This window comes from Denticeps clupeoides, chromosome 10 (genome assembly GCF_900700375.1).
Source record: "Denticeps clupeoides chromosome 10, fDenClu1.1, whole genome shotgun sequence".
Lineage (NCBI taxonomy): Eukaryota > Metazoa > Chordata > Actinopteri > Clupeiformes > Denticipitidae > Denticeps > Denticeps clupeoides.
The window spans coordinates 1,412,506-1,436,518 of NC_041716.1; the positions used below are offsets into that span (position 1 = coordinate 1,412,506).

The 24,013-nt window shown below is 46.9% G+C and overlaps 2 protein-coding genes across 6 annotated transcripts in view; both read right to left on the minus strand.

Annotated features, from left to right (window-relative positions):
- Positions 1-17,572, minus strand: part of wnk3 (WNK lysine deficient protein kinase 3) — a 35,009-nt gene extending 17,437 nt beyond the window's left edge. For 2 of the 4 annotated variants that reach the window (XM_028995012.1, XM_028995008.1), the window contains exons 1-2: positions 17,433-17,572; positions 10,501-11,585 (exon numbers count right to left, since the gene is read on the minus strand). In XM_028995012.1, coding sequence (XP_028850845.1) covers positions 10,501-11,271 — 771 coding nt within the window. In that variant the 5' untranslated portion in view covers positions 11,272-11,585; positions 17,433-17,572. Of the gene's footprint in view, positions 1-10,500; positions 11,586-11,933; positions 12,389-15,671; positions 15,775-17,432 lie in introns of those variants that run through there. The other 2 variants (XM_028995010.1, XM_028995011.1) reach the window with 2 other exon arrangements.
- Positions 17,573-18,700: 1,128 nt separating this feature from the next.
- Positions 18,701-23,472, minus strand: fam3a (FAM3 metabolism regulating signaling molecule A). 2 transcript variants are annotated; one of them, XM_028993944.1, is made up of 10 exons: positions 23,404-23,472; positions 22,312-22,359; positions 22,121-22,225; positions 21,535-21,558; positions 21,314-21,437; positions 20,910-20,968; positions 20,595-20,645; positions 20,415-20,499; positions 20,047-20,173; positions 18,701-19,817 (listed from the first exon to the last, which is right to left on the minus strand). In XM_028993944.1, exons 2-10 carry the CDS (start codon positions 22,322-22,324, stop codon positions 19,719-19,721), a joined length of 687 nt encoding a protein of 228 aa, XP_028849777.1. In that variant the 5' UTR covers positions 22,325-22,359; positions 23,404-23,472; the 3' UTR covers positions 18,701-19,718. The 2 variants fall into 2 exon arrangements, with proteins under 2 accessions (XP_028849777.1, XP_028849776.1); XM_028993943.1 differs by having other exon boundaries at positions 23,291-23,429.
- Between the last annotated feature and the right edge of the window lie 541 nt (positions 23,473-24,013).

Genomic DNA, 24,013 nt, shown 5'->3' on the forward strand with positions numbered 1-24,013 from the left:
CTTAACTATTGTAAGCTGGTCAGGTTACATTTTTTTACCATCTCACGCTGTGCTTCTGTATTATTATCATCATCATTATCATACCACGTTATTATTATTATTACCACATTACTTGTCCGTCTTGTTTGTCTACCGGCACTGTATTATGGATTTTTTTTTTTTTTTTTTTAGCTTTTGCAATGTTGCCTCTCTGTATGCTTGTATATGTTGAGATGACATTAAAGTTCACTTTAACTTTGATGCCCAGAACGGACCAAGCAAGATTAGTCCATTATTAATCCGTTCTCTCATTTTCTACTCATCAACAATAGTTAAAAGAACGTGTTTGCATCAACCTGATTGATTGAGATCATTTCCGGCACATATTTTACTGCTGGCGGTGTGCATGATGCATGATGCGCTCCAAACTAGGCCAGGACTCTGACTAAAGAGCGCTCCCGCTGCCATGGCATTGGCATGCCGGCCAATCCGAGGCCTGCCTTTCCTCACCCTACGTCCCTCCATTGTCCTTTTGTGGAGACTGACGGTGGCCATGTCATTCCTGCTTCTTCTCCCCCTGCTGCCTGTGCGATGCCCCTCCGCTTCATTCTCAGCAAGTCAACGTGAAAACAGCTTCACTGTCGCGGCTAAAAATAAAGCCCAGAAATCCCAGGCCTGCTGCGCTCTCTCTCTCTCGCTCACACACACACACACACACACAAAGAGACATGCAGGCCTCGCGCTGTGTCATAAGCACATCGGCGTCTGTCTTTCTGTCCGTACCACTCCTGCTCTGAGATTCGGCGTCTTCTCCTCATTATTGTGCGTGTGAGCGTCTCGACAGGTGCTGCTTCCTGTGTTACGGAGCCAAAACAAAATCTGCAGTCTGTTGTCTGTGACTCTGCACGTCTCTGGTCGTCTCGTTATTTTTCACGCAGAACCGACCCAGTCCGCCCAAGGTCAAAAAAGGTCAGCTGGACGCTTGTCTACATGATGCACGGGACATTTTGATAACACAGGTTTCTTTATCCCCATAACCAGAGGTCAGTGTGACACTTGTCATGCTTTATTACTGGGTAGTTCACAAAACTGCCATACAAGCAGTTCGAAAATGTGATGCACGGGACACAGAAAAGTTACACAATAAAATACTGTGAACTCTACAAACTCTACAGACAAAACCTTTGCACCAAATATTTCAATGTATAATGGGTATCAAAGCTGTTCATAACATTTCAATAAAATAATGTTCATGCAACATGTTCATGAAATATGCAACTAAAATCATGCTGTGATGCACGGGACAACAATGTCACTGGTCTAAAAGTTACATGAATGCTGTTAAGTTTAATATATGATAGAGTTAAAATGTAGTGCATTGTATGAATATTTTAATTAAGCCTGATGCACTATTCAATATAACATATATAAACTGAACTTTGAATGTCTGGGCTATGATAATAATTTGCTTAATAATCTGCAAAACCATACTTTAAACCAAAAAATTAAATGTGTGGTGGTAGTAGTCTAGTGGGTAACACACTCGCCTATGAACCAGAAGACCCAGGTTCAAATCCCACTTACTACCATTGTGTCCCTGAGCAGGACACTTAACACTAAGTTGCTCCAGGGAGACTGTCCCTGTAACTACTGATTGTAAGTCGCTCTGGATAAGGGCGTCTGATAAATGCTGTAAATGTAAATGTAAATAAAAATTAAATGATGCTCCACATTATCTGAGTAGCCATCTTAAATATTATGAGCACAAATATTACAGAAATCTTCTTATCATTTTGGTTTCATTTTCCAGAATGGCCCAGCTGCGTTAACTATGAGAATTGTCAGTCGTGTTCAGCCAACCATCAAACACACAGGCAGACAGATGCTCCTGAGTGCAGACGGCAAACCATCCCTACGGACCACAGCCATCTCTTAAAACATTTCTTCATTTTGCATGGTCAGACAATCTGGGTCAGGATGATAAATCAATAAAATGTACGTCAATTTAATTTTGGACATTTGTATCATTTTAGAACATTGTAAAAGGCATACTGACCACTGACCTAATTTAATTCATTAAATCAAAACCAATACAAATACGTATCGTTGGCAGTTAAAACTTGACCTGAGGAAACCATTTATGAACAGATTGATGCATGTTTTTGTGCACAGGTCATTTATTCTTTCTTATTTATTCCAACGGGAGAGAACTTTTGTTCAGTCAGAGGCGTCACACACCGATCAATACGTCTGGCCCCTCCTCCATCTCACACTATTCATTCACACAGGATTATGCCACCACTTTCTATAATCTGATTGAAATTCCAATTGGATGGATCGCATAATTCCAATCAAGGGTCACTTTTATTCTGATTCAGCCATGAATCTGTCCATGTAAACATGAGCAACGCACACCGCACCCTAAACATGAACGCTGCCAACGGAGAGCACAATGGAGAGAGAGTGGAGGAGTAGAAAATGAGGGTGGGGCAGAGGGTGAGAGGACAGGGAGGGGCGGACGTCTGGAGAGAAAGGCCTATTGTGAGTGGCAGTGGGTGTCCTTTATGAGCTCTCCCTGTGAAAGAGTTCCGCAGTCACTCACTTGAGGTGGCGGGCCCACGTTCGCCACGTCCGCTCCATATGCAGCTCCGTGTAACAGACAAGCGGCGCTCTGTCTCGGCCATTTCAAACCTCGCAACGAGGCAAAAAGTTGCCTGTAGTTCAACAATTACATTTCAGCTGAATCTTTATTTAATTGAATTAACTGTAGTGTAGGTAAACACAGGCATCAGAATAAAAATGTTAAATCGCTCTGTGTTTACGTTTAATGTAAAATAAAAGTTCAGAAATTGAACTTTTGATAAACAAAATTCATAAAAAATCCCGGCATATAACTTTGAGATCTGCGGCTAATTTATGGATTTTATAGTCTAACTAGCTTCCTGCTGCAAACACATTTGACCACGTCATATCAGACCAACGAAATTGAACAGGACACAGTGGACCAATAGCAAACTCTCTCACGCTTAATTCTTCAGACCAGACATTTTGTGCTTCATCATGGAAAATACACAAAGAAAAGCAAATGATGCTTGACGTCTGTATATCACGTTGCTGGAAAGTCACCCACTGCCGGATCCAAACGTGTGTGTTACAGACTTGGCCAATAAATACGTTTCTGATTCTGAGTGCACAGGAGGACGGTGGTTATAGTGATCACTGACTTTTGCTCTTGCTGCATTTTCACCAAGAAATTGTGTGACAAAGTAATTGCATACCTGTTACCTGAAGAAGACAACTTTAATACTTTTAAAAGCAATTTTCCGAAAAAAAAAACATTTGTGTATGTATGTAGTTGTGGATATTACTGGCATTTATTGAAGTAAAAAAAAAAATAAAAAAACCTTTCCAGTAACATCTTGCTTTGTTAATATCTCATGTTTCGACAGGGACTTGTGCCTTATAGACTGTAAAATTCCTTTTAAAAATTAGTAGGAATTAGTCCGGAATTTACAGTAGTAACGGTAGCCTTGCTGCCATTGTAAGACACGTAAACCTTATATCTTGGGAACACGCCTGCACAATGAATGCAGGTCTCCCCCGAAGCTCAGGTGGACCCATGCTGGTGAGCACGCCCCGCCCCGCCCGCAGACCGGGATCTCCCATTTCCACAGTCCACTGTAAACACTCGACACCGTTCGCTCCCTCCGGATTTGTAAGTGAATTGCGTGGGTCTGAAACCCTTCATCGCTTCACGCTGCGTTATCGAATAAAAGCGAGAGGGCGCGCGCATAGAGGCCGATTACGTTTCATCGCATTCGAGCCTCGAACCTCCTGCCCTTCATCTCAGTGCCGAACCTGCCGACAGAGAGAGAGGGAGCGAGAGAGAGAGTGTGTGTGTGTGAGTGAGTGAGTGTGCATATTACTAGTGGGGAATGTGAAGCGTCTGCCGGTTGAGATTAAATTACAGTAATCTACGAGAGCTCAGACTAACGAGATGGAGATCGCATCCGGATTACGGCTGGTGGGCCAAGTTCAAGTGCCCTGACTGGTGTTATTTTTCCACTGGGAGGGGTTCTAAAGAGGCCTAATGAGACCGTTCTACTCACACAATAAAACCATAAACAAACGGAGAACTGTTCCCATGATGATGGTTGCGAGTGCATTGGGCATGTTCTAATCGTTCTGACGTCCGCTCACAAACTGGTGCTACCAGGAGGACCTGATCGATGCGCCCAGCCAGAATGCTGCTTTTTTCAACCCTATACGTTCAACTTATTTAAGTGAGATTTTACTGAAGTAATACCACAGTATAGTTCCTGTGAGGAGAGGTAGTAACGCGTCTACAAAATCACATTCTAACAGCATTATCTTTTCATTTGCATGAAGTCAGTGCAGTTCCTACATGCAGGCCTCCTGCAGGGTTCCAACGGTTATTAAAAACCTGGAAAAGTCATGGAATTTCAAAAGAGAACTTTCCATGTCTTAAATTTTGTAATGCATAATAAACATATAAAGTTACGGAAAAGTCACTGAAATCGGACTGGCAAATGAATGCATAATATATATGGTTATGTATAAGGTTCCCATAAGAGAGACACGTCTTTACATGGCTTATAACTAGCGCAGCTCTAGCGTATCATTGTTAGCTCCACGTAGTGAAGCACGCCGCGTGGTACTTCGTGTAGAACTGCCCTTATTCTCTGGCACCTCGCAATGGCGACGCTGTCCATCCGCACATCTACACTAAACTGTGTTTAACCCCCACGTGACACACATCTCAACATGCTACATTCAACTATTTACATCAGACCCGCGCATTTTCCAGCACGCTTCCATTCCCTAACGCTCGCAAAGCATGCTGGTACATTCAGGTGGGCCGGCCTCCGCTGGTAAAATGGTAAAAGCTGATCACGAATATGAATTAATCGCCCAGCACTAGAAAATTCGCCTTCGAGTGATCGAAAAGTCATGCAGAATTGTCGGACGTCGCGGAAATTCTCCTGTAAGAAGAACTCCGGCCCTACACGCCGTCGCCCCGCTCTGAAGATGAGGCGATGCGTGAGAAACGCGCACCGACGTGGCGTAGCTGAGAGTACGTGCAGGGATCCTCGCCTCGCTCTTCTGTGACCTCTCGACAGGAGGGCACGGATTCATTTACAGACCAACCTTCGGGACGGGAGTGGCACCGGCCATCGGGCCAGACCTCCACGCGGCCGCGGGCCAGGCCGCTGTTGTGACCGGGCCTGTGTGTCGAGCCGGTGCCGTTTCTGTGCGACTTGTGCTGTCTGTGCAGGCTTTTTGTTCCAGCCTGACGGGCACCCACAGTAATTAGCTCCCTGAATCACACCGTGTGTGCTCACACACACACACACACACACACACACACACACACACACACATTCTGTCACTCCAGGTCAATCATGCTTTACTGGCACAACAGAGCATACGCTGCAGTGACACGCAAATGAATTTAGCAGAATTCCACTGAAAGATAATGTGCCAACACGCATGTTCTGCAAAGGTTCCTTTTTATAAAGTCCCGACTCTGATTTTAGTCCGCATGAGGTGTAAATAAAGACTGTCGTCGCAAGCTTAAGGCTGAGCGTGAACGACTTGACTTCCTGTGAGGCGAGAGGTGCTGGCCACAGAGTGAACCTTGACATCTCTGCCTTCTCAGGCCGCATTATGGCAGCTAATCCGTGTCTCTGGAGCGTCTGCAGTCCCTGCTGGTCCGTGTGAGGTGTGTGTGTGAAACTCTCTGCGTTCCCATTGCAGTATGCGCCTCTAAAAATACTCATTCTGTCTGATGATGGCGGTTATAACCAAGCTTGAAAACAACTACATCTACTTTGGCAGTTTTACTCTATTGATTTCTGTCAAATTGCAAAAAATCGATAATGCTACAGTGGGTGAAAAAAAAAATTGATGGATTATTTTCAATAAGACACATTTGCAGAGTCTGGCCTCTGTTACAGAAGCACCCTGTAGACATCAGGTAAGTTGATAACATGGCGGAACAACATATTGATCAGGCTTTTTTTAAACAGAAATACATTGAACTGCCACCCCCAGAACACCTTCCTCAAAAGCCAAATAATCTACAACATAGACTAGAGCTGCAACAAAAGAAGAAAATTTGCATGCAATGTGGGCGTGTTTAAAATAATGGGCCTATCTGTGTGCCTCTCGACAGACTGGACAGGGTGGGTAGGTATGCGAGTGTGCGTGCAAATGAGCAAGATCTGCATGCCTGTGTGTGTGCCTAAAACAGGTCCATTCTAGGAGGCATGTTATGTTGATCCTCTCCATCTCCTCCATATATGGGTGGTAGTAGCCTAGTGGGTAACACACTCGCCTATGAACCAGAAGACCCAGGTTCAAATCCCACTTACTACCATTGTGTCCCTGAGCAAGAAACTTAAGTTGCTCTGGGGGGCTGTCCCTGTAACTACTGACTGTAAGTCGTTCTGGATTAGGGCATCTGGTAAATGCTGTAAATGGAAATATACAGCACACGTTGACCATATATTCTACACACACGATATTAGTGTGGGTATGAGATGCAAATTTGGCCAAGGGGAGAGATTTTGATTATATCGGCCTACTCGTGATAATGACAAAGTCGCGTCACCTGTGCGAAACCACGCCTACTTGCAGCACAAGCCATTAATTTTGAGCGAGAGAAAAAGAACAAGGCCTTAAATATTATTAAAAATGACTAGTAATCCTAAAATCTACAGTTTAAAGCTTTTAAAATACTGCAGACCCAATAATTAAAATAAAACAAGCGCACAACGGTGAGGGTTAGTTTTAAGAGTAGAGTCAGGTTAAGGAGTACTATTTTTAACGTAAACTAGAATACAGAAGATTTTATATAAGTACTCGCATCATACAAATACCTGGTATTTCACTGGCCTTATGTTGAGACAGAAAGTCCACTTGCGGTAGAATTGGCCAGATATCTGGTATATGGTTATGTTGATGTTTATTATATGACTTCCTGCTGCAGGGTCTTTGCTATGGACACGTTACCTTTTTAAAAACACAGTTACATTTAAATTTACTTATCAAATTACATACCGCAATTTACACAGTCTACCGTCACATTTATATCGCAATATGAATTTTATGCCATATCACACAGCCCTACATTATATCAATCATGATATACATCCTCTTCATTGTCACTTTCATTGTATGGTAAAACAATGGATGCATAATAACATCTGCCACTGAATAAATCACAAATCATATGGTGGTTTATTACACTATTCTCCATGCCCACGGCCCTGCAGAACGTGAGTACCGACCAAGAACCCCACTTCGGTCACGTCTACGACGCTGTCGCTTGTTCTAATTACTTCCCCTGTTGAAGCTGAAAATACCAGCTGCTTCACGTCAAACACGGAAGGCAAGGTGTGGCGAAAATATCTGAGCATGCAGCCGGCGTGACCTGCTTTTCTTAACAAATGCTCATTTGCCTTCAGCATTCTGCCACCAGCATAACCAGGACAGAGTGTCCATGTACGAACACTAAACACTAATGAACTAACTACTTTAGACTGTATTTTCAAGTTCTGCTACTCTCACAATTTGTATGTAAACCATGATTTTGAGGTGAGATTTTCATCTATTCAGAAAGAAACTTTACACATCAGGGGCCTAATTGATGCAGTGTTTAAAGACAAGAATTTACAGAAATAACCAGATAGAAACAGGAAGTGTATGTTGTAGAGGAGGAACTAACTACCTGTACAGGCCTATTTGTTAGTGTGTAATTATTTCTGATACGTTGATTGATAGCCCTCAGACCCAGTTCCACAATGAGATTTACCAGGACGCACCGTTAGACCATCTGTAGCTTTAAATGCTAATGAGGAGGAGAGGGGCGGGTTGAGGAGGAGAGCGGCCCATAGAAGTTGAGTATGAAATGATGTCATCAACACCATTCACCAACCACAATGTTTGGTGCAGACAGGAAGTTGTGTCGCATTTTTCCAGAAAAAATAAAATGAACCCACTGAAAAAAATGAACCCACAACTAAAGGGGAGGGGTGGAAATTCTCTGGGTGGAAAAAGCATGAGAAACGGGAGGAACCTTTCCCCTTATGACGTCATAAGGGGACAAATTCCATATCCGACCGTCTGAGCTGCCGCTCTCTGAACGGTAAAGCAAAACGACCAAAGCCCTCTTTTCACCTATCGCCATTTCTAGCCACCGCAGGAACTCGTATTAATGTTAATCTCACAAAGTCACATTTTAATGATAGAGGACCTTTAATAATTTTCCCCAGCAGCTGTAGGTTAGAGAACTACAGATGCCCCCTCTGGTTTTTAAACTGACCTGCTGCATATAATGAAATTGTTCGTCATATGAGTCATATTTCAGTGCATTAACCACGTTTGGGAACAACACAATCAATTTGTAACCGAGACAGGCTTCTTTCGCAAAATATAACCAGCGGATTGCGAAGCACGTCCGCAAACACACGATCAGTCCTGTGGATTTTACTTCTGCAGACTGATCACTTGCATGGAGAGCGATCTGCCGGAGGGCGTCCCTCTAAACTGCAGGCGTCAGCACCATCGCGCTGTGATTGAAAAGACTTGAATCATGCAGACGCTCTCCAGCGCTTCCTCTCTGCAGATCTGACGGTTATGTGGAGGCAGTCCGGCGTATAGTTTTGAGTGCGGGCGTGGTCCCCAAAGACGCTTCCAGGAGGACAAATGGAGAGTATGTGGCGTTCCAGACTTGGGCTGCTGGCCCAATGAGCCGATAATGTGCCAGTTACACGCCGGGATTAGTTAAAGGCACTTAATTAGCTCTTCACAGAACTCAAGACTAGTCTAGCAGTCACTGGTCACTGTGGCCTTCCTGCGCTCCCCTGCATTTTTTCCCAACTGCCACTTCCCCTGCACTGACCTTCGACTCCCTCGTGCTTCCCGGTTCCTCTTTGCATCCTCTGTTTTCTTTAGCTTCGCTCATACAACATGCATCACGCAACGTACTTTCTATGCCCCCATCCCCCCAGTCCTTCAAAGTTCCCGTGTTTGATCACATGACCACAAACTAGGGCCACGCAGAGCGTCAGAGTTTCACAGGCCCATTCCGGCCTGAAATAATCTCTACATGATAATTACAACCTTGGCGTGCTAAAATCTCATAATCCAATAGAGCCACCAGCCGGTATGACCTGCAGTCGTCTGCATAATGGCAGGAGAATAGAGCACATGATGCAGTAATTATTAATTTCATTAAAACTTCCACTCAGATCGTCTTTACAGAGGAACCTTCGTAAATCCCGCAAAAGGCACAGAAACGGTGCGACCCCAGGCCGCTAACGTGGGCAAGACTTGATTTATATGCAAACTCAGCCTGTTAATTAAAGAACCGAGTGGATAAGCTCCTTAGTAGACAGACATTAGCCCCAAACGTGCATGGAAAGAGGCTCGCTAAGTTAACAATTTCATTAATTCCAACCTCTGCTCACCGAATCACTTTCTGTGTCAAACTCTTCACCTTTTTGCAATATTTTGTCACAACGATTGATTACTGAAGCCATAATGAGGGCTTCTGGGGACATTTTTGCCTTTATTGCTGCACAGAAACATGAACTGTGCATAAAGTAAATACTTCATTGCAGGGCTGCATGCTTTTGGAAGAGTGGGGGGTATATTGCCAGATAGGGGTAGAATTTGCCTAATGAATTTGATTTTAATGAGCTGGTAGTAGCCTAGTGGGTAACATACTCGCCTATGAACCAGAAGACCCAGGTTCGAACACCACTTACTACCATCGTGTCCCTGAGCAAGACAATTAACCCTGAGTGTCTCCAGGGGGGACTGTCCCTGTAACTACTGATGAACATGTCTGGTAAATGCAGTAAATGTAAATTTTGCTCTTCAAATTTGAGTATGTTGGCCTACTAAGTTAGGGCCAGTGGTGGCCTAGCGGTTAAGGAAGCGGCGCTGTAATCAGAAGGTTGCCGGTTCGAATCCCGATCTGCCAAGGTGCCACTGAGCAAAGCACCGTCCCCACACACTGCTCCCCGGGCGCCTGTCATGGCTGCCCACTGCTCACCAAGGGTGATGGGTTAAATGCAGAGGACAAATTTCACTGTGTGCACCGTGTGCTGTGCTGCCGTGTATCAGTGACAATCACTTCATTTTCACTTTCAGATTTGCATTTAAAATGGTTGAAATATTTTGGATGGTTTGGAAGAGTTTCTATTTCAGAAAAGTACAGATGTATTAATCAGTATTTGGCAACACTGTAGTATGACTAATTGCTCTGATCAATAATTTATTATGATAAGAAATGACTTAAAATTCTTGCATTGCAATCATGCGCATTTCGTTTTTCACTGTGATATTCGACACACCTTTCCCACAGTCTGAGGCAGATCTGCTGCCGAATGAGTAAGCAGTCCAGCGTCTAAGATTTCACCACTGAAGCACGGAAAAAGTCCTGAGAGACGGGATTTCGAAATCATGCGAACTCAGCATCGCCGATCTTACCTGCAGCTCACACCACGCCACTTCCACCCACGTCTCGGTGTCCAGACCCTTGTAGACGGTTTTGAAGGCGCCCCGGCCCAGCTCGATGTCAAACTTGAGGAAGCGCCCCCCGGGAGAGGTGGCCACGGCCTTCATCTCCGCCTCTTCCTCCTGCTCGCGCTCGCGCTCCTTGCCTTTCTGCTGCAGCGAGGAGGAGGAGGGGCCGCCAGACTTCTCGGGGTCTTGCGTGACGCCATCGGTGGCCCCGTCGCCCCCCAGAGCAGACTGGGCACCGGCAGGCGGCTGCTGGCCGCTGCAGATGAAGACCGAGTCTGATGACTGGACGTCCAGGTGAGGGGCGCTTTGGTGGGTGTCTGGAACGGGGGGCTCCTCCGGCTCATCCTCCTCCTCGCAGATTTCCACGCTCTTGCGGAAGAAGCGCTTGTTCTCTCGCCTCAAGCGTGAGCCCTGGTGGTGGTGATGGTGATGGTGGTGGTGATGGTGGTGGTGGTGCTGGTGGGCAGCTGGCGAGGACGGGGTGGAGACGGACAGCGGCCGGGCGCCGTGCGTTTGCTGCTCGCCAGCCTCGCCATCTCTCCCTCCATGGCCGGCTCGCCGTTCCTCGGCCTGGGAGGAGGGGAAGTCGGACGGCGTGCTGCGAGTCCTCTCCCGGTCCCGCGCCGCCATCGCAGCCACGGCGTGGCCCTCCTGCTCGTTCTCCTCCTCCCGCTCTCCATCAGGTTTTTCCGAGGAGTCCTCGGTGGCTGCGGGTTCTCCGGGGTCAGTGGCCATCGGAGAGGACCTTTCCGCCTTCGCCTCCTCCTACCCTCCTACTTCTGCCAGTCCCCGTCTCTCCCCCTCGGTGGCGCCGCTGCGCACCGAACACGCTTCCTCGACGTTCCGTCTCCTGCTCCGTCTTGTTCCCCTTCACTCGGTCTCGGGTTCTCCAGCTTCACACCTGCATCAGCTCAGTTCCCGGTCCGTTCTTACGTCCGTTCCATTTCCTTCTGACACGTCTTATTAAACAAAAAAAAAAAATCTAATCGGAAAGAACCAAGAAACGTTTTTTTTTTTTTTATCTTGATGAACGCGTCCTCATGTAGATCCTGCAGAAACAGAAAAACAGAGTGAGTAGAACGTCTCTCACTAATGCCAGCATTCCTACGGTCACTAAAAACCTGGAAGTGTCATGGAATTTGGAAAAATGATTTTCCAGGCCTTGAAAAGTTTCAAAATGCAAAACAAACATAAAGTTGTGGAAAAGTCATAGAAATCCGTACATACGTATGACGTTTTCTTTCTACATTTAGAACTACAACGTTTTTCTGTAGCGAAGCTTTTCGGAGTCGTCAGAAGTTTAGTTTAACAATTTTGTGGTAAATTTGAATCGTTTTCTTTTAAATCTCGGAATTGGTTGGAACGTTAAAGACCAGTCTGAAGAACAGCCTCCTAACCAGCGCAGCCGCGTCGAAACTCAGGCCTTCTCTGTTGCTGAGGTCACATGACATAAATGGCGACTTCTCCTTCCCCGACTCCGGGAACAGACCGTTTCCTAAAAAGAGGGCAGAAAAGTGGCGCCGTTTCTCTCCACACTGCGCGAGATAATCTCTTCATATTCCCGTCAAAGCAGCAGCGAATTGTTAACGCCACAGCGGATTATCTCGCAGCGATCCGCATCACACATGCACCAAACCAACAGGAGCCTACTGGGACGATTACGGCGGCGGCGGCCGCGGCTTTCACCAACAACTCCTGATTGAGAAGAGGAAGTGGTGGTTGCGTCATGCCGCGCTGATCTGCACACAACTGGAGTTTTGTTCGCAGAAGGTGATTAGCGCTAACACCGAACACGTGGTCCGGCAGGGACCCGGCGGGCCACTCCGCTCGGAACAATACCTGCCGAGGGTCCGTCAGTCAACTGGACGGGGTCAGGAGCGCTTGATTGCAACGATTAAAAATGGATGACACGGCCTGCGCCCCACTCACCGTTAATAATTCATGCTTTAAAGTACCCTAAAATCAGCAGCGAATAATGAGCCCAAGTGGGCCGCGCCGCATCGTTATTGTCTCCATGTAGCCCCGTAATCTTGCGGCTGTAAAAAATGATAATAGTCACGATAAATGAACAAACGCTCTCACACCTCACAAATCACATCATAAGAGACACCGATATAGAACACGATACTATTAATTATTCTAGATAGGTGTGCACCACAGTGCTTTTCATCATGGACTTGTGTATGCAGCAAAATTAAGTTAAGCACATTAATAACAAAGTTGAAATCAATCAATGTATGGCCTACCTTTAAATGATGTGCCATATTAAAAGATGTAGTGCGTGTATAGTTCACTGATCAGATGTCCTGAATGAAGGTGCTTATAATAAGCAGTGGTGGCCTAGCGGGTACGGAGGCGGACCCCGAACCTGCAAGGTGCCACTGAGGTCTCTCGATCAAGGTACCGTCCCCACACGCTGCCCACTGCTCACCAAATGCAGGGGACACATTTCACAGAGTTCACTGGGTGCTGTGCCATGTCACATGTGACAATCACTTTCATATTCAGCATGTTGGTGTTGGAAGTGGGCGTGGTCATGTTTCTGAACAAGGGGTATTGGGAGAGTAAAGAAATAGTCCAGAATGTAGGAAGGAGGGTAAGGGAGAGCTGTCAATCATGCCCGCAGGCTCCGCCCCTTTTGAAAATGTGAACATAATTTACTGAGCATCACTAATCGAAGATCTTCTGGGCGTCAGAAATAATTACCCACCAACAACTACCTCCTCTCCAACACACAGATAGACTTCTTCCACGTTATATGACATCAGCGAACCTGACCCATTATTTTCCTGGTGCTATATACGACCCCTTGTCTATTGCTGACAACACAAACACCCGCCGGATCAGATGATCCAATACGTCCTTATATTACAGCTCCAGTGGCACGTTTATACGCCGCGCTCGCCGTCCATCAGTCACAGTCCAGCTTTCACTGACACCGGCGCCGGCGCCGGCTCACCGTTACCCAACATCAACGGAAGCACTAACGGACGCTTTTCTTCCATTTCCAGACACGGAGGAAGCCCATCTACGGACGTTCACCCGAGCGAGGCGTCGGGAGCGCCGCTCCGGTAACTCGCGCCGCTTACCTCGCGCTCACATGGCAGGCCCGAGGTCTCCCGGTCATCTTGTCATTTAAGAGCCTGTATAGAGTTCTCCACTCAGCTTGTTTTACCGCCGCCGCCCAACCCCGTTCCTCAACGGCGCTCCTTCGCCCTCCCCGAGTTTCCACTGGCGTGCAGCGGAGGTGAGCGTGGAGCTGAGGGACGAATGCTGCTCTGAAGGATAACAGCATGAGGGAGGTAGACGTGGACTGAGCTCCTCTTTAAAAGGTCCCCTATTATACTTTTATATCAGTCTAATACTGTATCTGAAGTCTCTTTCCGAAATTACAGCCACAATGAGATTTCCCAGGACGCGCCGTTTCGGTGTCTGTACCTTTAAATGCTAATGAGGTGGAGAGCGGCCTATAGAAGTAGAAACGATGTCATGAACACCATTCACCAACCACGATGTTTGGCGCAGACCGGAAGTCGTGTCTGCGTTTTTCCCAATACAACACTTGGGCCCACAAATCTTTAGATTTGAACTTTTTATTTATCCTCATAAAGATGTCATTTCAGGGAAGTTAATGCAAGCAAAATGCAAGAAAAAAGTAGAAGCGGCCTTTTTCCCCCCAAAAAAGCAATACAAGAAATTACAAATTGTATTCTAAAAAATATATATATATTTTTGCCTTTGAAGCCTTTATGTTGGATATTCAGGATTTATGAAGGGAGGGGAACAGGCGTACCCAAGTTTCCCCCAACCTCTCCAAGCTATCCAAACATGGAAAAACAAAAACTTTTTAACAATGCTAGATAGTTCCTCACCAATAATATTACCAATATTAATATTAAGTCAGCAGACATCTGACTTTTCAGCACGTCAGGCCAAGTCAACTTTATTTATAGAGCACTTTAACAGCAGTTCCACTGCACCAAAGTACCGTACGGGCATAAAAGGACATACAAATACACACAGAAAGTACAAAAGTAATATACATGGATAGTAAAAGCTAAAATTAAAATAAAAAGGGAGGTCTGAAGGAAATTATATATATAAATTATGTAGGGTGAGACATGTCCATTTAGGGCCTTAAAAACCATCAATAAAGTTTTAAACTGAATTCTAAAATTAACCAGCAACCGGTGCAGTGACGCAAGCACTGGGGTAAGGTGTTGTCTCTTTTTGGTACCCGTCAGCATTCTGGACCAACTGAAGCCATGATAACAGTGACTGTGGGAGACCAAAATGGAGAGTGGACTGATTTTATTTAAGTTTAAGCAAAGGGGCTAAACCCACTGGTTCTTCAGTCTCACGTGATTGGACTAAAAATAATAATAATAATAATAATGCATTAGTGCTCAAAACACACAACTTCGCACATTTGGAAGCCATGACGGTCAGTGGAGATCATGTTTTAGGGGAGGGGTGTGAAATTCTCTGGGTGGAAAAAGCATGGTACCCTTTCCCCTTATGATGTCATAAGGGGACAAATTCCAGATCCGACAGTCTGAACTGTCGCTCTCTTATCAGTGGAGCAGAACGGCCAAGACACTCTTTACACCTATCGCCATTTCTAGTCACTGCAGGACCATAGACAGACTAGAGGAACTCGTATTAATGTTACATCACCTTTAATAAAAACGAGGAGGGACGGAGAGCAAGAGAGAAAGATGGTGGGGGAGGAGGTGCCGGCCACACATCTTTGTCTTCGCTGCGACTGTGGCTCGGCACAGTTGTTCACTTGTTGGACTCGGACTCTGCGAAGAGCCGTGAAAGTGGACGACTGCCCGTCCAGGCTGCTGTTGAAAAGCGGGAAGGCAGGATGTGGAGGAGCGTGAACCAACAGGCGATCATGCCAGGGAAGTTATTTCACGCACTTCCCCGGGGCCAGGACTTCCCACGAAAGCCACATACCGGACAAAGTTATCACAGCACATCAAACGCATTCAGGCCAGAGGGACGTCTCTCTCCGGTTCTCACCAAAACACACCCAAACACAAAGAAAAGCCCCGTATTCTGAAACAATGCACGTTTTCACAAGGAATTTCCTCACACCGCCGAACAGACATTACCAACGTTTCACTCACATGCACGACCTGGACCACCGCAGGACAGGGCGTGTCCTCCAGATACCTGAACCAACAGCCCTGCTTACAGGAGCGACTGGCAGCGACGCGCCCAGCGGCCTGTCACCGTCCTTGACGGTCACAAACACAGAAATCCCCGGGAGAGAGTGCGTGGGTTTACTGAGGCAGACAAAGGGGACAGACCGTGTGTGTGTGTGTGTGTGTGAGGGACGGCTGCCTGAAAACTCATCTGGGAAGAGGACAGGACGAGCCAAGTTGGTGGACGGAGGGGATTTGGCCGGGCGGCGGGGAGGAGGGTGCGGGCGTCGCTACAATGGCTGGGAAAAATGTGTGTGTGAAAGAAACAAGAGAGGCAAAGATAAAACGGGGGGGAAGGGGTGGTGCACACACATACACACACACCAACTAACAAAAACACACATACCAACAAAAACACACACACACCCACACACAATGTACACCAACAAAACACACACAGAACACCACCAACAAGACATATACCAACAAAAACACACACACACCAACAATGTACATACCAACACCAAAAACACACACACACCAACAATGTACACCAACAAAAACACACACACACCAACAATGTACATACCAACACCAAAAACACACACACACCAACAATGTACACCAACAAAAACACACACACACCAACAATGTACATACCAACACCAAAAACACACACACACCAACAATGTACATACCAACACCAAAAACACACACACACCAACAATGTACATACCAACGCCAAAAACACACACAGACTAACACCCACAATACACACCAACAAAAACACACACAGCAACAATGTACATACCAACACCAAAAACACACACACCAACAAAACACACACAGACCAACACCAACAATGTACACACCAAATGCAAGGAAGTGGACAGCAACGACCCCCCAACCCCGACAGCTCCGGCACGGTAAAAAGCAGCGAGCGGGGGCTCCGTTTCACTAAATACCAACACACAATGGGCCACTGTGTCCGTTTTCACTCCTCTAACAAAATGCAGAAAGTTTGGGAACAACTTGACACGCGTCCTCAGACCACAACGCCGCCAACACCAGCGTCCAGAGCTCCACACTGGGACGGGTTGTACTACAACTGAATAATGATGGTTGTGTATTGGTGTGTGTGTGTGTGTGTGTGTTATTACTGCTTGGAAGCCGGATGCGAGGACGTTGTAGTCCTGAAGGCCCGGTGGGTGTTTATCGGTGGGATTTGATTTATCTGGACTTGGACCGAGTAAAAACGGGCGGACCTGCTGGTTTATGCCCCCCGGGGGTCACACATAAAAACAAACCCCTCTCCATTTTCACACCTCAGCTGTTAAAATTACAGTTAAAACCAAAAGTTCTGGGCAAGAAGCAGAACCAAATGTGGAACGTGAAATCAGCAGAACCTGAGACGTTCAGAACTATTCTGTCCGGCCGAGACACAGAGATCCGGGGGGAAGATGATAAATCGGGGTTGTGTCTTCACATGTCCGGCTCCGACCAGCAGAACCTCCCGCCGGTCCGGAACCGGGGCCTGCGAGCGCCTTGACCGCCGTCTCCGTTTTCCTGGACGTTTTACTGCCTCGGGATCGATGAAACGAACCGAACCGGATTTAAAGCGGGCCTCCGCCGGCCTGCGGTTCCCGCCCGGCCCGCCTCTTCCCGGTCGGCGAGAGTAGCCGAACCCGGGAGGCTGGAGCGGCCGATCCGCGGTTTTTCCTCCCGACAATAGGCGCTTCTTACCCATGTGTGGCAGCCCGCGGGTGGCCCCGTTAGATCGGCGGAAACGGCGGAGCGTCCCCCATGGCGGCGGTCAGGTGTTCCGACGCGTGAAATACAATCCGGTTCGGTCGGATCCCGCAGGTCCAGCCGCCGCCGCGCTTCTCTCCCCGCGCGTGCACGCGCACGTACGGCGTGCACGCGCGCCGGGGGCGCGCACTTGATTCTGCAGTCGCGTTCAAATCTGGTTATTATTATTCAGTAAAATGGGGCGAGAGAAGGATTTCCATGTCAGCTTGCCGGTTACAACGAGGCCGAGCGGCGTTTAATTCGTCTGCTGTTGTTAAACATCATAAAACTAAAATAAAACGAGATATATGTTTGTGGAATTATGACTACCAACCTAGTAGTTTTGGCCCCCCAGAATGCTAACAACCTTTCGCCCCAACGTTGTATCCCCAACACATAGGCCTGAAATGCTCTGCATTAAATACACAATTACACTTTCCTAGAGGAAGCATATATTGCGCATTTGATTAATTTGGCTACTTGAATTACACGTTAAATACATATCTGCTGCAATGTGGCGATGGCGCGGCGCCCCCTGCCGGCCGTTCCGCGGTAGCGCCGCTGTCCATGGTGCTTGAAGCGATTACAAAACCGTCTGTTGCGGTTCTGAAGTCTGATTGGCTTGGCCACCAGTGGCGGCCCGTCAATAGGGGGCGCCGCCGCGCCGCCCCACCAGTCTCCCATGAAGCACATGAAAATTCAAATAAACGAGCTACACAGTAGGTTTAGGTCGTACCATGGTGGCGGGGTACACATGCACAGTCCAAATCGGATAGAGACTAGAAGGTTTTGGTGCAGGCCGAGGTTACAGCTCTGCTCCTTGGTTTGCAGATAGAATAAAGTGAAGTCATTGTCTCATGTGATACACAGCAGCACAGCACACGGTGCACAGCGAAATTTGTCCTCTGCATTTATCCCATCACCCTGAGGAGATGGGCAAAATTTAACTTGTAAAATATCAAACGAATGAAAGCGCAGTTTTTTTCCCTTTAATTTAAATTTAAACTTTTTTTGTTATGTAACTTTTTGTGTTGGTGTACCGTATGTAGTTAAGAGTGAATCTGAAAAATGACTAGCAAAAGTGCTTCCCACCAAAAATCTTGCTTTCACCAGAGATCACCGCTGGCCATATTGTAGAACACGTGACACTCCACTCAATTGTGAATGACCTCAACTGACCAAGCTGCATGTTTGGACCGTTATTAGAATATTTGAACTCAATGTCACAGCCCATTCAGCTTTATTATAAAATTGAAGCAGCAATGTAATCATATAGCATTATCTGGCTCAGTGACAAATGATGCCAGATGTGTCAAATAAATCAAACATTGTAACCCTAATATTTAACATTAGTCTTTAAATGACACAAAATAAAAAGTAGAAAAACAACAAACGGATAATGACACATTAACAATTACGATCTGATGGCTTTAAAAGCTGCGTACGTGTGACTAGGTTCACAACTGGTCCACCATGTAGCCCTCGGGCACCTTGGAATTCCTACTCATCGTGAAAATGGGTCCTTGGGAGCTAAATCATAAATAAGCATGGCACATTAAAAACACGACATAAAGCAAACATTGAATTAGGCAGCAACCACAAAAAAAAAAAAAAAAAAAAAAAAAAGACCAGGATGTGAAATCAAGAGGATATCTGATTAAACAGATGGTCCGAAGAACAACCCCCCTGGCCTGAGACATGCTAATTAATCAATCGTTTATTTGGTCTTTGTTAATTCCAACCCATGCGGGGTTGCAGGTCTCCAGGAGCTGTTTTGAAGGTATACTCACTGGCCACTTTACTAGGAGCCTCTACCTACAGCGCACCCGATAACACAGTGTTAATGAGAGTTAAATTCAGACTTTAGGCCAGTGCATTTAAAAACTTTACCTTTCAGATAATATAATTTATGTGGGATATATGCCGCTCCATCTGACGTTAGGTTCTGAAGTAGAGTAGGCTGCTGATTCTTCAAAGGAACTTCGTTCATTGAGAAAATTACATTTCCCCCATCCTCAAATTTGCCTTTCAGTCACTAACTTAGTCACTGAAAGCTGGTCCAGGATGAATCTGTTCAAGTCCCCCCAGCTGCATGTTCTCGGTCTACCATTTCATACAAAAAGTAGGACTTTCATCCAGTTTGTGAAGCACTCATCCTGAACCAGGGACCATCCGCAACTCCAACCCCTGAGCTCAAAAAGCCCTGCTCTTCCATTCGTGGTCCAGCCAAACGGCGAAAACTCAGTTCTCGAGGGGCGCTCGGAGGGGCACGCAGCCGTCCATTTCCAAAGACTCGGGCCAGCCCTCGTATTTATTATTGTTCTTGTTGTTCTTCATACGCTGAGGGGTAGAGAGGAAGCGGTTAGCATTAGTATGGAAGTCAAAAAGGTGGTATGTGCTTAAAGCTCCAAACTCCAACAAGACAATTAACCCTGAGTGTCTCCAGAGGGGGACTGTCCCTGTCTCTACTGATCGTAAGGCACTCGGGATAAGGACATCTGGTAAATGCTGTATATGTAAATGTTAAAAGGTTTGCTGAAAGTTCAGTAGGCCATCAGCCCCGAATTACCTGCTCAAATGGACTCTTGTTCTCGATTCCTTTGGCTCCCACGAACACCCAACTGTCCCTGAAGCCCAATTCCTTCACAGCGGTGCTTCCCAGCTCTTCGAACAGGCGCCGAGCCTCGTCGTTCAACCTGCAGTGACATTTCGTTAGACCTTTATACACCCTAATGCACAGCCCCACAAATCTCATGACATGTGCAAATAAATATGCAAACATATTAAAATAAATAACTTGAACGGCAACATGTTTCGGTGGCCATTCTGTAGTTTGCCAAGTATGAGGGTTCACAGGTGCACACACACACACACACACACACACAAATGCACCATAACCTTATTCAAACAGATCACAGGTCAGAGGTAGACACGTACTTGGTTGCAGGATCATCAAAGGATGCCACAAATACAAGCGTTCCCTCGTGGAGAGGCCTTAAATACTTCAGCAGGTCTGCTACGTCTAAAGAAAACCGAGAGGACGGCATTGAGGGTTACACAATATCCACACACACACCAAAAATAAAATAAAATAATAATTTCACAAAAATACCATACCTCCTGCCCACATGTCAAAGGACTTGATGTCCAAGACCTCTCCAGACACACCTGAGGAGGGAACACACAACCACGAATGAGCCGGTGTTGTGACCTGGGTTCTGGCTCGGCAGCTCAGGCCAACAGCCTTCCGCTGTTCAAGGTCATCTTTTGTGGAAAACTAATGATAAATTTATTACAGTCTATTGTAGCTGACAATTCATTTGCATGTTTGCAGCTCCATCTCGCTGTGCCTCTGACCTATTTTGAATATTGACTAAAGGAAAAAGCACCGGTGCCAAGCCGGCGTTGGAGCAAGACGCTGTGATTCATTACCGTTGACTAAAGCGACATTCAGTCCTCGCCCAACATTGTTCTTCACGCTGCTCACAAGGCTGCAGGGAGAAGGGAAAATACATATTAATAATAGATCGAGAGAAGACACTAGAGGTGAACCAAGAACACAGCACACGGTGACAACTAAATGTGCCCTCTGTTTTAAACCCTCAGCCTTGGTGAGCAGTGGGCGGCCATGACAGGCGCCCGGGAGCAGTGTGTGGGGACGGTGCTTTGCTCAGTGGCACCTTGGCGGCTCGGAATTCGAATCAGCAACCTTCTGATTACGGGGCCGCTTCCTTAGCCGCTAGGCCGACACTGCCCCTGAACAACCTGTTTTCCACCTTTCCAACCAATATAATGAGAGAGTGATGCTTCATGGGTAATGATAGGCAAACACTCACATTTTGTCCTCCAGGCAGATTTTGGGCCCAATGACGTTAGCAGCTCCAGACACGATCCGAAAAGCTAAATGCTTCTGGGGACAGGGTGCCGACAGGCCACACTTGTATTTGCGTGGCTTGGGCTCTTTCATAAAATAAACATCAAAAACAGAATTCCAATTAATAGATTCTAAAAGGCAACTTTATCATTGGGCATGTTACCGTCTAACAGGTCTGTTTACCTGGAGTCGGCTCTTCGTTTCCACCTGCGCACAAGATAAAGAATGGTTAACACAAAAGATTGCTGTTGCTCCCTTTCCAGCCACTTCACAGTTCCGCTGGTTAAACCAGCCGGTGCACATTTCTGCCGCGACTGCAGTCCACCACCCTAATTCTCACCCTAACACTTCGCCACGGTCCGGCGCCATGTAGCAACGGGCCAAGTTCTAATGAACCAGGTCACATCAAGCAGAACTATTTTGGACACCACCGTCCAGGGGAAACGTTTAGATATATTTCAGTTTTTGGAGGTCATTCATTGAGCTAAATATTGTAAAAGTAGCATTTTTGTTGTCAAAAAGGCCTTTAGATGTTTAAAGAATTCATATTATGATCATGTGTGGCGTAGAGTGTACTGGGTCTACATCTTGTTAAAAGCATCGATGTAAAGTGAATCAGGTGGTTATGAAGAACGCATGGTACCACGGGCCCAATAAGAGCATCCAATATAATAAAATGGAACCGAACGCTACGGTAACGGCACCCCGACTCCATGATTGAAAAGTTGAAAGGCTCCGAACAGAAATATCGTGAGACGGAGACACTTACCACTGAAAAAATGACGCAACAAGCTACCATCCCGCCCGAGTATGGAACTTGCCAGCAGCCACGTGAACCCGACCAGGAAGACCACGGCGATAACGCGTAGCGGCCCTGCAACGTGCGGGAATTTGGGAAACCGTGAGACACGTGAACTCGTGACAGCGGGGCAGAAACGGGTTGGCGTGGCTGCAACCCACCTGCCAGCCTCATGGTCTAGGAGCAGAAGAGGTGAAGCCCTACGAACCCTGTGGGTGAAAATGGGAGGAGTCAGGTTAGTAGCAGTCATCAACAGACCACCCCCCGACACACACAAACACACAACAGGCATTAGTCATATTGTGATGTACACTTGTGATGTCATACGTAAGTTCTCACTGCTATAAATACCACATCCCAGTACATTTTAACAACAAATTTCAACGCCCGTCTATGCATTTGCATTTATCAAATGCCCTTATCCAGAGCGACTTACAATCAGTAGTTACGGGGACAGCCCCCCCCAGGAGACACTCAGGGTTAAGTGTCTTGCTCAGGGACACGATGGTAGTAAGTGGGGTTTGAACTCGGCTCTTCTCGTGCATAGGGTGGTAGTAGCCTACTGGGTAACACACTCACCTATGAACCAGAAGACCCAGGTTCAAACCCCACTTACTACCATCGTGTCCCTGAGCAAGACTCTAAACCCTGAGCATCTCCAGGGGGGGACAGTCCCTGTAACTACTGAGTGTATAAAAGGTCACAGAGAAACCAGTACTGCTGGTCCACAGCCTATATTAAACGCCCAGCGGCGCAGGCATGCCTGCCGGTCAGAGATCATGAATAAGGCCTGGTGCATCTTGGCTAGTGTTTGGGCGTGGTCCACCTTTTGTTGCATTCCCGAAGGAACCGAACACACAGAGCATCTCCGAAAAAAACGTGCTGTTTTTCCCGAAGGGGACACGAAACAGTCCCAAATGGTCAGAAAATTGTCACCGAGAGGCATGCTGTCACGAGGCATTTCTCAGCATCATGCACATGTCAGTGATAGTTTTCCTCCTTAATGCCATGTGAGAGGTCTGTTCGGCCCAGAACGGCCTTTCCGGCACCGAGGCCACAAACAAGCGCCAGCGCCATGGAGACCAGGACCCCAACAGAGCAAAACCACGACCGGCCGCGTCGGCGCCGCGATATACTTACATAGAAAAGGCCGAGAACGCCGGACGCCGCGGCTACATACTCGGTACGGCGGTCAAAACGCGCGACGCGCCGAGCGCATGGCGACCGCGACCCGCCGCCAGCTCACTACCTACCGGCCAGGTGCGGGGACAGGCGGGGAGGCTGTTCTTCCGGGTTCTTCACGGGGTCACCAGCAACTCGACGCGCCGGGGCGGGGCGTGCATGCGGGCCCCTCCCCCGACACGCGTGTGACGTAAGCAAAAGACGCCTGGCAGTATATCCGGATGGACGAATACGTCAAGCCCGTGCAATATACAAAATAAACTACAGAAATACAAAAAAAACCTGTTTACCTTACATTTAAATTACATTTCAGTCATAAGGGACAGTCCCCCTGGAGACACTCAGGGTTATGTGTCCTGCTCAGGGACACGATGGTAGTAAGAGGGGTTCAAACCTGGGACTTCGTGGTCTTCTGTTACCCGCTGGGCTACTACCATAAATGTACATTTAAGGCATTTGGCAGACGCCCTCACCCAGAGCGATTTACAACGTGCTTCCATGTTACCATGGATGAAGTGATCAGTTCTGGTTCACTAGGACCCCCAACTATGAATACAATCTTTTTATTCACTCTGCTGTAGTTTCTATACACAAGTCAGACAATAAGAAGGTTACAAGTTCATCTAAATATTGCTGCCGTTTGAAAGTGCTCATCGACTGAGCTGTTCTGACCTCAAGGGG